Source organism: Desmodus rotundus, chromosome 6, assembly GCF_022682495.2.
Source record: "Desmodus rotundus isolate HL8 chromosome 6, HLdesRot8A.1, whole genome shotgun sequence".
Classification (NCBI taxonomy): Eukaryota; Metazoa; Chordata; class Mammalia; order Chiroptera; family Phyllostomidae; genus Desmodus; species Desmodus rotundus.
Genome location: NC_071392.1, coordinates 23,165,727 through 23,181,219, shown reverse-complemented (window position 1 = coordinate 23,181,219; position 15,493 = coordinate 23,165,727). Strand labels below are relative to the sequence as shown.

The 15,493-nt window shown below is 41.1% G+C and overlaps 1 protein-coding gene across 1 annotated transcript in view; it reads left to right on the top strand.

Moving 5' to 3' along the window:
• Nucleotides 1-15,493, top strand: part of SCIN (scinderin) — a 72,342-nt gene that overhangs the window by 40,254 nt on the left and 16,595 nt on the right. Inside the window, exons 5-9 of the mRNA XM_024577213.4 lie at nucleotides 7,241-7,333; nucleotides 9,552-9,684; nucleotides 10,108-10,196; nucleotides 11,241-11,456; nucleotides 13,704-13,825. Coding sequence (XP_024432981.2) covers nucleotides 7,241-7,333; nucleotides 9,552-9,684; nucleotides 10,108-10,196; nucleotides 11,241-11,456; nucleotides 13,704-13,825 — 653 coding nt within the window. The remainder of the gene's footprint in view (nucleotides 1-7,240; nucleotides 7,334-9,551; nucleotides 9,685-10,107; nucleotides 10,197-11,240; nucleotides 11,457-13,703; nucleotides 13,826-15,493) is intronic.

Below are 15,493 nucleotides of genomic sequence, written 5' to 3'. Positions count from 1 at the left end.
TGGGTGGAGCTGGATAAATGAGGTCACAGCTTTTCTCAAGAATTGCCTGTGCTTATTTCTCTTTGTTAGCAAATATTTACTTGCCTTGAATCAAGTAAATACACCATAACAAGGCTATTCTTCCCTTTTACAATTTATTTCTATTTACCATATGCTTGCAAAATACAATTTTTTTTTTTAGGTACAGGCAATAAGACACCAGCATGACTGAGTAATTAAAATGTTAGCTCACAGAACTGAGAGCTTAGTTTGTTTCTCATGAAACCTGAAGCAGAGTTCACACTAAAATGATGAAGCTGCGAGGAAGGGGATGTCTCATTTTCCACAGACAGCAGGAGAAGCTGGAGGACCTGGGGTCTACACCCTTGCTTCTGTACTGATGAGGCTTGTGTGGAAGCCAAAACTCTTCGCTTCTCTCTGCCTCCTTTTCCCAATCTGTCAGCTGAAATCAGAGTTAAGCAGCACAGAGGATCCTCAGTGTCAAATGCTTCTAGGACTTGGCACCAACTTAGAACATACTTATCCAAAGTGACCTCCCATTTTGGGTTATGTATTGTCCTTCCTCCAGGCCACATATCATCCTTTCTTTCCTTACTTTTTACTTTAAATACTTACTGTAAGGTTTCCAAATGTCTTGACTCTTCCATAGAGAGTTAAAGGAAGGAAAACTCATCCTGAGCAAGCAAGATTGTAAATGCTGGGATTTTATATCCAAAATAGGTGGAGCTGGCTTAAAGGTTCAAAATAAGTAAGTAAAGCCAGATGCCAATGTGAACATTAGACAATAATTATAAGAGTTTAGCAAAGTTTCTTAACTGCCTGGTCCCTCTTTCTAAGAAAAATTTACACATAGATCAACTTATGTTTTAAAAAAAATAGCACAGTGGGTCATGTAGGAAATCATAAAACACTGAGGATGGTACTTATTAAAGAAAAATATATGTTGTTGAAATTTTACCAAATATATAGTCATATAGAGAAAAAATATTATAACAAATCTCACCTTTGAGAAAAAAATAACCAAATTTTTTTCTGATTTTTGTTTTCATGTACATACCTCTGTGCTTTTACAAAAAAGTTTATAATGTTGATAAGGCTTTGCAATCTAAATATTTACTTTAATTATTATGAACATTTTCCTATCACATGTTTTAAATATTTTAATGTCTATACAGTTCTCCATTATATGGGTATAGCCCAATTTATTCAATCAATTCCTTCGATGTTAGGCATTTGGACAGTTTGCATTTTTAAATCCTATAAGATGTTGTGATATACATTAATTCTTTGTATATATTTTAATTATTTCCTTAGAATAAACTGCTATAATAGAATTATTGGATTAAATAATTAGCATGCTCTTAAGGTTTCTGCTACCTACTGCTAATCCCTTTCAAGTATTGTCCTTCTTACTAGGAGGTAGAATACCAAATCTTCGCCAGCACTGGATGTTATCAGTTTTCTCTTAACCTGTGAAAACTTTATGGCTAAAGAAGTACTATTGTTTCATTTGACGTTCTTTGGTAGCTCCTTCATGTTTGTTGAATGCCGTTATTTCCTTTTTAAGGGCTCTTCACTCATACAACACTCTGATATAGTGAAAGAGCTTCCCTCTTTCAGCTGTTAGGACCCACAAGATAGGCAGAGCCGGGAAGAAAGGGGGCTAGAAAGAGAGGACTTGGAGAAAGACGAAAGCAGCTAGTGCAGAGGATGGCGAACACTGGAACTGCAGCGAACAGAGCGTGTGCTGCTCGGTATCTTTGTTTGCTGGTGGTGTTCTAGCCAGAACGGGAGGAGGCAGAGTGGCCCCTGTACAAACTCTGCTACCAAGCAGCCACGGCATGACCTCAGAGACAAGGCCTAACAGTTCAGCGAAGGCCTCCTGAAGTGCCTCCAAGAGCCAGCAGAGCATATTAGTTGAGAACACTCACTCCGGAGCCAGAGTTCAAGTCCTGACTTTGTCACTTATTAGCTGCATGACCTTGGGCAAGTGGCTTAGCCTGTTTCTTTAGGCATAAAATGGGATAATGAACAGGCCAACTCATAGGGCTGTTATGAAGATGGAATGGCTTAATAAATGTAAAGTGCTTAGAATGGTGTCTGGAACTAGTGATATGTTAAATAATATTGTAAGAGTTCCTGGCATGGCACAGAATGGCTCCTGAAAAGTGTTAGCTGAATATATGTAATGCTAATAAAGGCAACAAATATATAAGCAGGCTCCAATACATGTGGTTTAGACAAGAGGGGTACTATATTTTAATGGTAGTTTTCTTTCTTCTTTTTTTGGGGGGAGGGGGGGTCGTTACTTCTGAAGCCAAAGGTAGTTTCCAAAAAAGTAAAATAATGAATCTTAAACAAATATAAAGTAATCATGGACAAAGCCAAAGAGGGGTGGGATCAAGGGTGGGAAGTGGGGATGGGTAGGGTGGGGGTGAGTAGTGGGGGGAAATGGAGACAACTGTACTTGAACAACAATAAAAAATGTGGAAAAAAATCAGGAAAAAAATAACCCATGTGAAAGGTTTTAAGTCAGTCAATCATAAGAGAACTAGTAAGATTTTATAACTAATTCAAAGAAGAATTGAAAGAACTAACAGATCTATGGGCAATCAGTGTTGAGATGAATTTTCTAATAAGTGCAAAGCTGGCCTCGATCACAGGGTGATCTTACTTTCATCTCTACCATACAGAAATGTCTGTGAATCTGTGGACAAAGTCATTTGCTTCTATTTATCTTTTACTGAATTTGAAAAGAACTCAAAGTAAAGGAAAGGTGTAGGCTTTATAGCATCAGATCGCCAGAAGGGTCAAAGCTACCGAGCAATCACAGGGATGTCAACTGCAGTGTAGGCAGCAGAGTCAATAACATTTTCACAACTGTGCATGGGGCCAGGTGGGCACTGGAAATGCCAGTGAAGAATATGATTGCCTAACCACTGTGCTGTACCCTTGAAATCAATACAGAATAACATTAAACATAAACTGTCATTGAAAAATTTAAAACAAAAATCTTTCTGTCCCACTCAAGTACTAACCAGGCCCGGCCTGCTTAGCTTCCGAGATCAGACGAGGTCAGGCATGTTCAGGGTGGTATGGCTATAGACAGCATGGATGGACCTGGAAAACGTTATACTAAGTGAAGTAATCTGGTCAGAGAAAGGCAAATACCATATGATTTCCCTCGTATGTGGAATCTACTGAACAAACTGAACTGACAAGCAAAATAGAGACAGACTCATAGATGGAGAGCAGGCTGACAGCTCTGGTGAGGGGGTTTTGGGGGTGGCAGGGTCCAGCAAAGAAAGAGAAAGAACTCATGGACATGGACAGCGGGGTGGTGATCGCTGGGAGGGGGGTGAGTGAAGGTGGAAGAGGGTATAAGGGGAATAAGGCGTAATGGAAAAATACAATAAAAAAATAAACTATTCAAAAAAGCATCTTTCTGTCCACTTCAAAGACTGGCTCAGTTTCTCTTGACTTAGGGAAGTAGCAAGCAACTATTCTAAAAGTGACTGAAAGGCGTTAAAGGGACGTGTGGCAGTCTCAGCCTCGGCACTTAGCAGTTCTGTGAGGCAATTGCTGCACCTGGTTAGCACCAGTGACCTCTCTGTAGAATGGTGACAGCCGTATCCAGTTCACGGGGCTCTTGCGGGACGAAATGGCATGCTTCTGAAGCTCCTGATACAATGTGTGACTCAGCAGACATTCAGCAAAGTGGTATTTTCTACTGCACTACTTCTAATTAGCAGAACCAGTCAAAGAATAATTGCTCAGTTGTGCTTCAGGCGGTGTTAGGTAAGGCCCTGGGGAGGAAAGTGCAAGGGGCCCCAAGGAGCAATGAAAACATCAGCCTGGTTGGAGGCGGTGCTCAGTGGAGAGGCTGAGGAAGTACCAGCCAGCCTCTGGGGGCTTTGGAATCCAGACAGAGGGGTTTTGCTCTGCCACTGGCATTCACTGTCGAATGATGTGGAGTGCAGATCCCCAACCTATTACTTCATAGCTGGCAGATAGGAATCTGTACTGTATCGACTTACCCAAATATTGTTTGAACACTGAACTGTAAGAACCACTGCTCCAGATAAGAATCTTTATTTAGAGTCATATCCTTGAAATATAGGATTAAAGTGAAATAAGGGGCCTTCTGGCCAGAGTCCAGAATGACTTTCTGGATGGAAAGATGAAGGGAGACTTGAGGCAGGAAGTTGACAACAGTAGGCATGACCCACGCCCAGGACGATGGGGGTCTGCACTAGGGTAGGAAGGAAGGAATACAAAGGAATCGGCGACTTCAAACATTATCGTAAAGAAGTATTGGATTGGCCCGAAAGTTTCTTGTTTTCCGAAAGGTGGCTCTAGTAGCACTTAGTTGGCTTTAGCTTCATTCAAAATAATTCTGTTAGATTGCATTGTGACAGCTGTCATATCAGTGTGCATTTCAAAAGGAACTGAAAAAGTTCATTCAAAATTGGTGAATTTTTGTGTAGCCATTTTAATATTGAAGATGGGAGAAAATTCACATCTTCCTCATTATGCTTTATTATTTGAAGGAAGGTAAAAATGCAACTGAAATGCAAAAAAAAAAAAGTGTAATATGGAGAAGGCTCTGTGACTGATTGAATGTGTCAAAAGTGGTTTGTGAAGTTTCGTGCTAGAGATTTCTTGCTGGACGATGCTCCAAGGTCGGGCGGACCAGCTGACGTTGACAGCGATCAAATCGAGACGTTGAGAACAGTCAGCGTCACAACACCCATGAGACAGCCGACACACTCAAAATAGCCAAATCAGTAAAGTTCTTGTGAAAATGAAAAATGTAGTTTTCGTTAAACAGACTTTTTGGCCAACCCAGTAGAATTTAATGATTACATGGGTAGGAGATTCAAAGTGGAGGACAGCAGGTATTCAAAACTGAGCACCTGGTTTTCAGCCCCAGTGGTGAGGAGACGGGAGATTCACTGACACGAATGGTGAACGGGAAACGATCAGTCCGGTGGAAAGATCAGTTCCGTTTGGAGCATGTTAGAGGCTGCTGATACTTTTAAGTGGAAACTTAGAGAAAATCATTAATGGCAAGGGGAACTCCAAGCTTGAATGAGAGGTCTTAGGTGGAACAATAGATGAAATTTTTATGGAACATCCTCAGATAAGGCTTCTCTGTTTCCCTTTCTTTTTAAATTGTCAAAATATGCTATTTCCTGCAAAAAAAGGATTACATGAGCCAAAATACTGATTGCTTGAGAAACCTTAAATGAGTGTTTCAAATTGAGTCATTATCCCACCTGTAGGGGATGGGGAGGAAAGCTGTATTTACAATTTTAAAAAATTATTATTATTATTATTATTTAGAGAGAGGAGAAGGGAGGGAAAAAGAGAGAGAAAAACCGGTCTGTTGCCTCATATGTGCCCTGACCTGGGACTGAACCTGCAACCCAGGCATGTGCCCTGACTGGGAATCAAAGCAGTGACCTTTTCCTTTGCAGGACAACACCCAACCAACTGAGCCACACCAGTCAGGGCTGTATTTGCCATTTATTTCCAAGATTAAAACGTGTGGCATAGTTGATGAAATGAGCATATTTAATTTTCCTCTTTCTAGGTAGGATGAGAAGTCCTCAAGAGCCAGGCAAGGTGGCGAGAACTCATTTGTACACCCCACTGAGGGTTTTGGCAAATGCTTAGTTGTTGAACTGAATCTTAAAATGATCCTTAGGGATGCCTGACAGTAACCCCCTACCCCTGGAGTTAAGCCTATCTCTGCTAAGTCCCTTGGGTTCAGTTCCCAACTATGCTATAGTCCTTTGAGAGGCTAATTAAGATCCCTGGCTAATATGGGTAATTGCTCTCTGAAAATTAAAAGTTAGAGGTTGCCCCAAGTCTCAGACTCAGTTGGCTCCCTGGGGAGACTTCCTGGTATTAACTATGTCCTTAACACAGAGTGTTGATTCCAACCTCCGCTGTTTTGGTTGGAGAGCAGTTAGTTATAAAAGGGTGTATGAGGAGGCCCCTCACTTCTCTTCAAAGATATACACACTTCCACCAAATAAAACTGTTAAAACAAACACTTGGTTGCAAGTGCTTTACTTTCTGTCTTGCTCCTACTTTTAGCAAAAAAGAAAAACTATATCACAATAATTTAGTATATATAATAACTAAAGCATTTTACTGATTATTGTACAAATGAAAGGATGGGCTGGTTCCCAGAGGAAATAAGTTCTTTAAGGTATAGCTAAACTCCACGCTGCACCTCTATTCCTGCAAGGATTAGATTTTATATACATTGTTATCATTGTCTAACATTCAGCAATCTGTGCTTTACACAATATATTGTAAGGAATATTGAGTATAAAACACATTATGCAAGGAATTTCATTGTATATTAAATATTTGTTAAATCCAAACGAGTACCATTTTTTGCATGTTCTAAACTTAAATTTATAATACTATGTTATAAAAATCACATTGTTTAGAATAAATTTGCATTTTATACTTGTCCTTAACATTCTATAATATTTGTATCAATTAAGGTGCTTTTTCGACTTTTCTTGTGATTTGAGTGTACAGAAATTCAAAGAAGATTCAAGTGTACTTTTTTCTAAATGATTTGCTTAAAATTTTGGGTTGCATCATATATGCAACAATAAATAATTTTGTTCATCTGACGACTACTTACTGAGCATCTACTACGCCCCAGGCACTGTTCCGTGTGCCAAGGATACAGTCCGAAAGGAAGCATAATGTGCTCATGAAGAACTTGCACTTCATCTAGCCTGTTACATGCCAATAACGATAACAGCACCTAACCCTCAGATACTAATGTAGACCCACGTCTTTGTAATAGTAAATTAATTAAACAATTAAACCTATAGATTGCTTCTTCAAGAAACAGAAGTCCCAGAAGAAATTCTGTTGCAGAACTTAACTTAGAGCTCACATTTTATTTAATTTCTGCTAGTTTTCAATAATATGGACACCTAAGCTCATAAATTTGGGCTTTTACTGTCTTGGAAGTTCCCATCACCAGTAAACTCAGTGTTTGTTTACTTAATGCCATTGGTTGATTTGGCCCATGGGAAGAGGCCAATGTAGTATGATTGCTGAGAAATATGTGAGCCTGGTCATTTTAATAGCAAGTATTTTATAATCTGTGTCTTTAGAAATGCAACATGTTTTACTTTACTTTTTTTTAACTCTGCATTCTTTAATGAGAGGTCTTTATTTTTTATCTCTTCACTTTTTCCAGGTTTTAGGAGAAAAGCCGGAGCTGAGGGATGGAGATGACGATGACGACACTGTAGCAGACTTGACTAACAGGAAAATGGCTAGACTCTACATGGTGAGTTCATTGCGAGAGAGCCCTGCTATTTCCCGGGACTGGACGTGGTGGGGAGGCCGTGCCGGGAGGGGCGCTTTGCTACAGTTCATATCCCCCTCATTGCCCTCAGAGAGAAATGTGTAGTGTAAAATCCTGCTGTCGTGTATTCATTAAAATTCCTCTTTTCAATAGTTGTTGTTATTTTTATTAAAAACAACAAATAAGTGAACTTATTGCTGTAAAAATAAAATCACACATTGTCACCGCACTAGTTTGCAACAATGTGTGTGATATATTACGTTCAATAAAATGTTTCCTGCATGGAGTGAAAATACTTTGTAAACTTTTCCTAGTAAACTCTTGATAAGCTACAAAATCTTCACCTTATTTTAAATATCCCGGTTAGCCATAGTGAAGGCTTTCTTTGTCACAGGCAAAGCTATCAAATCAAACAGCTGGAAGGAAGCAGGATAAAAACAGCCCAGTCCTGGGGACTGGCAGGCCCAGTTCCATGTCACCTCCGTGGTGAATGACTGTCTGGGTGACCTTGGGCAAGACATGACCATTCTGAGTGTAAGTTTCTGGAAAATAAAAAGGAGAGAGAGAATGAGATTTCCTTGTAAGATTACTCAGTTCCTTCCAACTCTATAACAACTCTATAACTTCACGATTTTATTGCTGGTGAGCATAACAAAAGCCACAACATATACCACTGAGGAGACTGCTCAGATGGGATCATCCCAGTGTCCCCTCCCCTTGTAACTCCCTAAGCATGTTATTTGGAGCAGACCATCACCTCCCTACAGAGAGGAATCGTTTTCTCGTCTCTTATAGGAAGGAGGTGCAGTTGCTGATCTTTAAGAGACCTTCTAGCTCAGCACCACTGATTTTAGACGCAGATCAGATCACTAACTGGTGCAGCATAACCTTCTTTTTTTAAAGGGGAAGTGGGTTGTTTTCTTCCTAGATGACAAAGGCAATGTGTTTACCTCTTCTGTTAAATCTACTGATAATTTCAATAGAAGCCATACAGAAATATCTAAAGAGTTTGTGGCTGCTTATTTTTTTCATAACTGTTTCTAAAACTAACTTTCAACACCTGAGCAAATATCTTTTATGCCGTACCCTCAAATAAAACTACCCTCCCTCTTGGACAGCATTATGGATTAAAGAAATATGTTACAATATGAACATGGTAGTGTTTCCCTAGTGTGGTGGTTATCACGTTAGCCTCACAATGTGAACACGTTAATCCTGAATCATCGCTCCCTCTAGTGGACCTATTATGTATTGCAAAGAAGTACAAAGTCCACTTGAAAATACTGTAATTTGGGATTGTTGAACAAAGTGGGGAAGCAGAGTCAACTAAGGGCAGTTTTTAAACATAGAATTTAAGCCCCACCAAGATGCTGCAAAACACCACTGAGCTAGGGAGGACCCTGGAATCTGCACATGTACCAAGTACCCAGGTGGTTACATTGTAGCCTACAGGCTGACCATTGAAAACCAGTGAATTCTAACCTGAGCATTTAATATCACTTTCAATTTCGTAAGTCCACTTTCAACTTTAAAAAAAAGGTTTATAGTCATTTCCAAACTTTGAGAATCTAGATAAATAACAATTAATTTGTGGCAGAAGAAATTTGATAATTTATACAAAGCATACACAAACTATAGGACCTATTTTGAAAAAAATTGATAAACTGTAACTTAGCAATGCCTGATGTATGGCAGGCACTCAGCAAATGTTGGCTGAATACTCAAACTTCAGCTTTTTGTGTGTGCATAATGACTGCGAGATTATTATCTATATGAAAAGGTTGCTGTAAAAATTAGGAAATAATCATGTAAAATTCATAGCATGGTGCCTAGTATATGAGAATCTCAACAAACCTGAGCCATTATTATCATCACTATTATTTTCTGATGTTTTAGAGGCAGTGTCAAAACTTAACTTTTTATTAATATTCCTTTTATCCCAAATAATTTTTTAAAAAGCCTTTTAATTTTTTAAAAAGGCTTTTAAAGCCTTTAAGCATATAATTGGGCTCGTGGATTTTGTTATTTGCTTCTTTTCTTTGAAACGGCTTTGTTGAGCTATAATTCACATACCGTACAGTTCACCCATTTGTACATTTCAGTGGTTTTTGTTACATTTAGAGAGTTGTACACTTATCACTATAATCTCATTTCAGAACGTTGCTATCACCCCCCAGTGAGCTGTTTGTTCTCACACTAGGTTTCAGATGCCAGTGGGTCCATGCGGGTGACAGTGGTGGCCGAGGAGAACCCCTTCTCAGTGGCGATGCTGCAGTCTGAGGAATGCTTCATCCTGGACCACGGTGCTGCAAAACAAATTTTCGTCTGGAAAGGTAAAAGAGGCCATTGACTTAGTTGCTGCACTCCAGAGTTGTAGGTGTTGCTTCTGCAAGGGGAAAAAAAATCTTTTCTGGTTAAAAATGAAAAAACCTACCTTTCTGAGACTTGATCCGTAAATAGCTCATATAAAACGCAGACAGCAAAGACACATTTTTTTCGTACTGGCATCAGTAGTCAGGGATGATAGGGCTAAGAAAGCATTTGGACAACACACACACACACACACAAAATCTTTTTAGGTGTAGTGTTCATGACTGATTTTAAATATATTTAATGTACTAGACATTTCTGCCATTTTCTCAGTGTTGTATTTAAATTAAATAATTGCGTTTCTTTTTGTACACATTTTTCACTTGATCCTGTAATATCTTCCCTTGCTAAAATTCTGCCTCTCTTTAATTTATCTTGTCATTTAGGTAAAGATGCTAATCCCCGGGAGAGAAAGGCTGCAATGAAGACAGCGGAACAATTCCTACAGCAAATGCACTATCCCGCCAACACCCAAGTATGTGTGGAAATGAACTGGCTGGAAAAAATTTCACACGTGGGAGCTCATGGCATCGCCACCAAACTCATACAAGCATTTGTTTTAAAGTGATGCATAGGCGTGAAGTCATTCGTCACTTGAGTGTGGGCAATGGCGTGTCACATGTCCCCAGAGACCTGTCTCTATGGAGTGGCGATTTTCAACCGCTGTGCCACAGACTTTTAAAAACATGCAATAGCTGCCTATTTAGTCAGTGGCACTGACCTCTTTCCCTAGATTGTGAGATAAAAACACAACAACGTCTGTCTAGTGTGAATGAATCAAAATTGTACCTATTTTTTTGTCAGATTGGCCAAAAATATATTTTTTCATGTGCCACAGAATTTTAGTAATTAGCTTATGTGTGCCATGACAAGAAAAGGGTTAGAAGTCGCTGGTATGGAGGGTGGAGTTTTTCAGAAACTGGAGAAGAGACCTTCTGTGGGGCTGCGTAATGAAAATAAGAGTTTGTCTCTTAACGTCTCCTCCACAGTCTTCAAAATAACCAACCGTGGCTGAATTAACTGGGAGCGCTTATCAGTTACCCCTTTGAACAATCTGTGCAGACACGGACTGATACCCAGACACTATTTGGCTTCATCGTGATCAGCGTAGACACTAGCACTTACTCCTGTCCTCCCCATCTCTCAGCCTCACCTTTCCTCTTCATGTTCAAGTCCTGGCACAAGTAACACCGTGAGATCATTTCTTCCAGGGCCAGACTTCTTACGGGCCGAACGTAGAACAACAAGCTTACTTGACTGCCAGGATAACACATGAAATAACTTTATTCTTACTGCAAACTCACAAATCCAGTGGCAGTTACTTCAGTTACGAGAAAGAGCGGGGTCGGGTGGTTTCCTTTCCTTTTGCAGTCATTCAAGGACCCCAGCTTCCAAGTTTCCATCGGTCATCAGAGAAACCAGGAGAGTCTTCTCCTGCCCTTCACTACTAGATTAATGCTTTCTCTCAGTCTCTCAGTTTTCTGTTTCTAGTTATTATTATTATTTTTTTGAATCTCAGATTCAAGTCCTACCAGAAGGAGGTGAGACACCAATCTTCAAACAGTTCTTTAGGGACTGGAGAGATAAAGATCAGAGTGACGGCTTTGGGAAAGTGTATGTCACAGAGAAAGTGGCGCAAATACGACAAATCCCGTTTGATGCCTCAAAATTGCATGGTTCTCCCCAAATGGCAGCCCAGCACAATATGGTGGATGACGGTTCTGGCAAAGTGGAGGTATTTGCCTTCTGTTTGTTTGTTTGTTTGTTTGAATCAAGCCCATTTATGCTAGTATATGTGCAAATATAACTTCAGGGAAAGACAAACTTGCCAAATGGGAATTGAACTTGTTAAAAAAGATGGCCAAGGCTGTAGACTAAATCTGGGAATTTAAAGCTAGAACAGATATTGTCTGGTCTTCAGCTCTAACTTACAAAGCATATGCTGAGATTCTCAGAAATGAGGTGATTGAGCAAGATCACCTGATCACCACCTTCGGGCCCGGCATGGAACGCCCCTCCTTGTTTCTTGGATCAGAACGGCTCCTGCTCTCAGAACCAGGATGTCCAGGGAGGGTGTGTTGTCCGAATCTCTCAGCCACCATCACTTTGTGCTTCCCTTGCCCCTTAGAGGCATTCACGAAAGCAAATTGGGCATGTGTTATGTGCTGAAATCACAGATATTTTAGAGTATTCAAATTGAGTTCATTGATGATTCCTTGATTTTTTTTTACAAAAACACTATTAAAAAAAAAACCCTAATAATTTTCCCTAACTCAAATCTCGTCACACTCAATCCACTAGTGAGTCATCTAACTGCATGAGAATGGGTGATGCCACTTCTGAACTATTCTCATGGTTCCCTGCAGTGTTCCTGCGGACAGATGGCCACCTTCGCTGAGCCTGCAAGGCCTTCCTTGGTTTAACCCTTGCTGCGCTCTCCAGCCCACCCTTCCACGGCCAGGACGGCTCTTTCCCCCACAGGCCCGCACCTCCCACCACCCAAGTAACACTCCCACTCCCCCTTTGTAGTTCAATCAAGTCCTATCTCTTCCGAAAAGACTTCCCCCAACACTGAAGTGGCTTTGTGCTCAAACCATAAGTAATGTTCTTCACAACGCTGATCATATAAGTACCACAGAATTGCTCATTTATTTACAAAGTCCTCCTCCTACACATCTTGTTACCTCCTTGGGGGCATAAATTGAATATTGTATCTCTATATTCCCAGGGCTAGCCACAGTGTTTGGACCAAAATATATAGTAAAGAGATTGAGGAAGTTGTTCTTCCTCCTTTCAAAGACGTGAAGTGGGAATCCAAGCTGTACAGGGGTGGGAATCCAAGCTGAACTGCAAAGGGAGAAATACCCCCTGTGGCTGTTTTCAGGGGGGTAACAACTTCTGGGTTTGGGTCTGTCTCCTGCTCAGATGTCCTTTTCTGGAACTCAGCTCAGCCGGAGGTCCTGGTGGCAGATTTGGTTCCCTAGTACCAGCCATGTCCCAGCTGCAACCCCATGTCAGGTCACAGCATCTCTGAGAAGTCCTCCCGTGCCACCCAGGGCTACTGAGACCCAGGGGCTATCTCTAGGTTTTGGGTTTAGCCAGGCCTTGTTGCCATTTGTCCTCTGTTCACTGGGATGGCACGGGAAGACTTCCTCTGAAAGCACTGTACCTGTTCTCGCCACCTAAAAGCACTGTACCTGTCCTCTCCACCTGCAGGTCTCCAAATTCCCATCCTGCCCCTCCCCAGGACCCAGCGGGGTGTGTGTGTGTGTGTGTGTGTGTGTGTGTGTGTGTGTGTGTGAGAACGCACAAACAGTGCCTGGGAGTCTCTCTCTCACGTGTTACTTTCCCTTTTCACCTGCAACTCTCAAACTTGGAGTATCTTTAATCTGCCACAGAATGAGGAATTAGAAAAAAAGTGTTTCTGCAAACAAGACAAACAAGAACTTACAGACACACTTGAAACCTATATAATTTTGTTAGCTAATGTTATCCCAATAAATTTAATTAAAAAAAAAAACCTGGACCTGTCAGCTTTCATCACAATCTGTCACTCTTGCCTGAGAAAATAACAGCCTCATGCCTTCAAGTGCAGGGAAAAGAAATTTTAAAAAATGTTCTCCCAACTGATGAAACATTTTATATAAATGAAGAGATAATGTTTCTGAGCTGAGTATATTCTACCAAAGTGTCATGTTATTTTCATTACCTGATCAAAAACAGGTATTTATTAATCATCTTGTTCAGAACTGCACGAAGTACTCTGAAGGATGCAAAAGGACTACAAGCACTTAAAAAAGTCAATACATGACTTGCCAAATTAATCAAATTTCTTCTCGTTGCTTGAATTCTAACCTCATTAGAAAAGTAATTTAAAAGTTACTTAATAATAGATCTAGACCAAATTTCTTTAAACTTCTGAGTAGTATCATTAGATCAAGGCATTTTTAATTTTGGTGTGTGCGTGCTCCATCCCCTCCAGATTTGGCGCGTGGAGAACGGCGGTAGGATGGAAATCGACCCAGGCTCCTATGGCGAATTCTATGGTGGTGACTGCTACATTATACTTTACACTTACCCCAGAGGACAGATTATCTACACATGGTGAGCTTCCCTCTTTCATAAAACCTCGGTTTCACAGAGGCCCGACTTTGCTCCAAAGTTAAATTTTATTAAGTTCTATGCAATGTGGGATAGAATTGTCAGGTAGTACCCCAGTGAGATCTGTATAGCTTGTGGTTATTTCTTTTGATTTGATTTTGGCTGTATTTTGTAGCTGCTGTCCACAAGCAGAAATTAGATGCAAATCATTCTCTCAAGTCTAGGATTAAGGTTCTGAGATCCAAAGGGTAGTGGATACATAGCTGGGTATCTGATCTCCTGTGCACACGAGCACTCCAGCTGGCCGGCACTGGGCACCATGCCCTCTCATTGTTAAAATCCAAAGACCCATCCTGACTGGAGCTGCAGAGTTGCAATGAGGCAAAGCCTGTAAAGGCCAGATATAATTAACAGTTCTGTTCCATACTCCAGAGACCTCATGTCAATGCATCCTTATTCTTTGTCCCCAGGAGATGCATGTAATAGAGAAATATGCCATTGCATCCACATCTTATATGGTTTTGCATGAGGATTTAAGATAGTCGAAGGTTCGTTTATTAAGAGCCAGTGACAAGGCCCTGCTCCCCGGGGAACGTCCAACCAAAGGAATGAAGTCCACATTCCGTGCTGGGCTATTCAAAAAGGTTACCGGTTCTTCAGTGAATCATGTAATGTGGGATTCCCTAATGCTCTATTAAATGAAATCAGGTAAAATGGAATATTGCTCAGAAGACTGGAAAAAAGAAAAGAATTCTCAAAAAAGTTCTTAGGGGTGAGAGGTGTAGGCGCAGATACCAGGGCAGAGCAGCATCTGCCTTTGCCCCCACGGTGATAGCAGCCTGCGGTGGCTTTATCGAAAGGACGTCGACTCAGGTCTCTGCTGATATGCTCACAGTCCTCTTTGGTGACTGTCCCATGAGATGACAGAGTCATATCTGTCCCCACAGTGTCACCTTAATACCTACCCCGTACCACTTACACTGAACAGTGCCTGAGTCCATCCATGTTCAGAAGATGGGATAATTATTTCTATCCCGTGGGCTCTTGTTACTTGCAGTGTGGTCTAGGAACCAGAGACATCAGTGAGACCTGGGAGCCGGTTAGAAATACAGGAGCTCAGGGCCCACCTTTGACCCCCCACACCAGAACCTGCATTTTAACAAGATCCCCAGGTGCTTCCCATACACTTTCATAATTGACAGGCAGGGCCTTAGGCAGTGGTTCCAAATGCTAGCTACACTTAATCACCCGGGCATTTTTCACAAATTCGAATGCCTGCCCCGCCCCAACCCCAATACCAAATAGCTCTGACTCTCAGTGCGGCAGGACTGCCGAGATTCTCATGCACACACACCACGGCATTAAGGAGAACCGCTGGGCCCGGGGCAGTTCCAACCCCCAGTCATAGCAGCTGTCAAAGAGGCACATATTTAGCTTTGTGTATCAGAGGCCATCTTCGTAGCGACCATTTTTGAGGCAACACGGTTGCAGCAAAGTGCTAGATGCTTTCAAATATTATCTCTCTTGCTCATCACAAATTTATTTGCAAAAGAAAAATAGTCAGGGGAAGAATCAGGCAAATTAAGTTACTGAACGCAAAGATGCCACAGGAATTATAACTTATGAGGCAACATTTCACTCCTTGGTCTGTAGGTCTGTGTTGACCTGAGG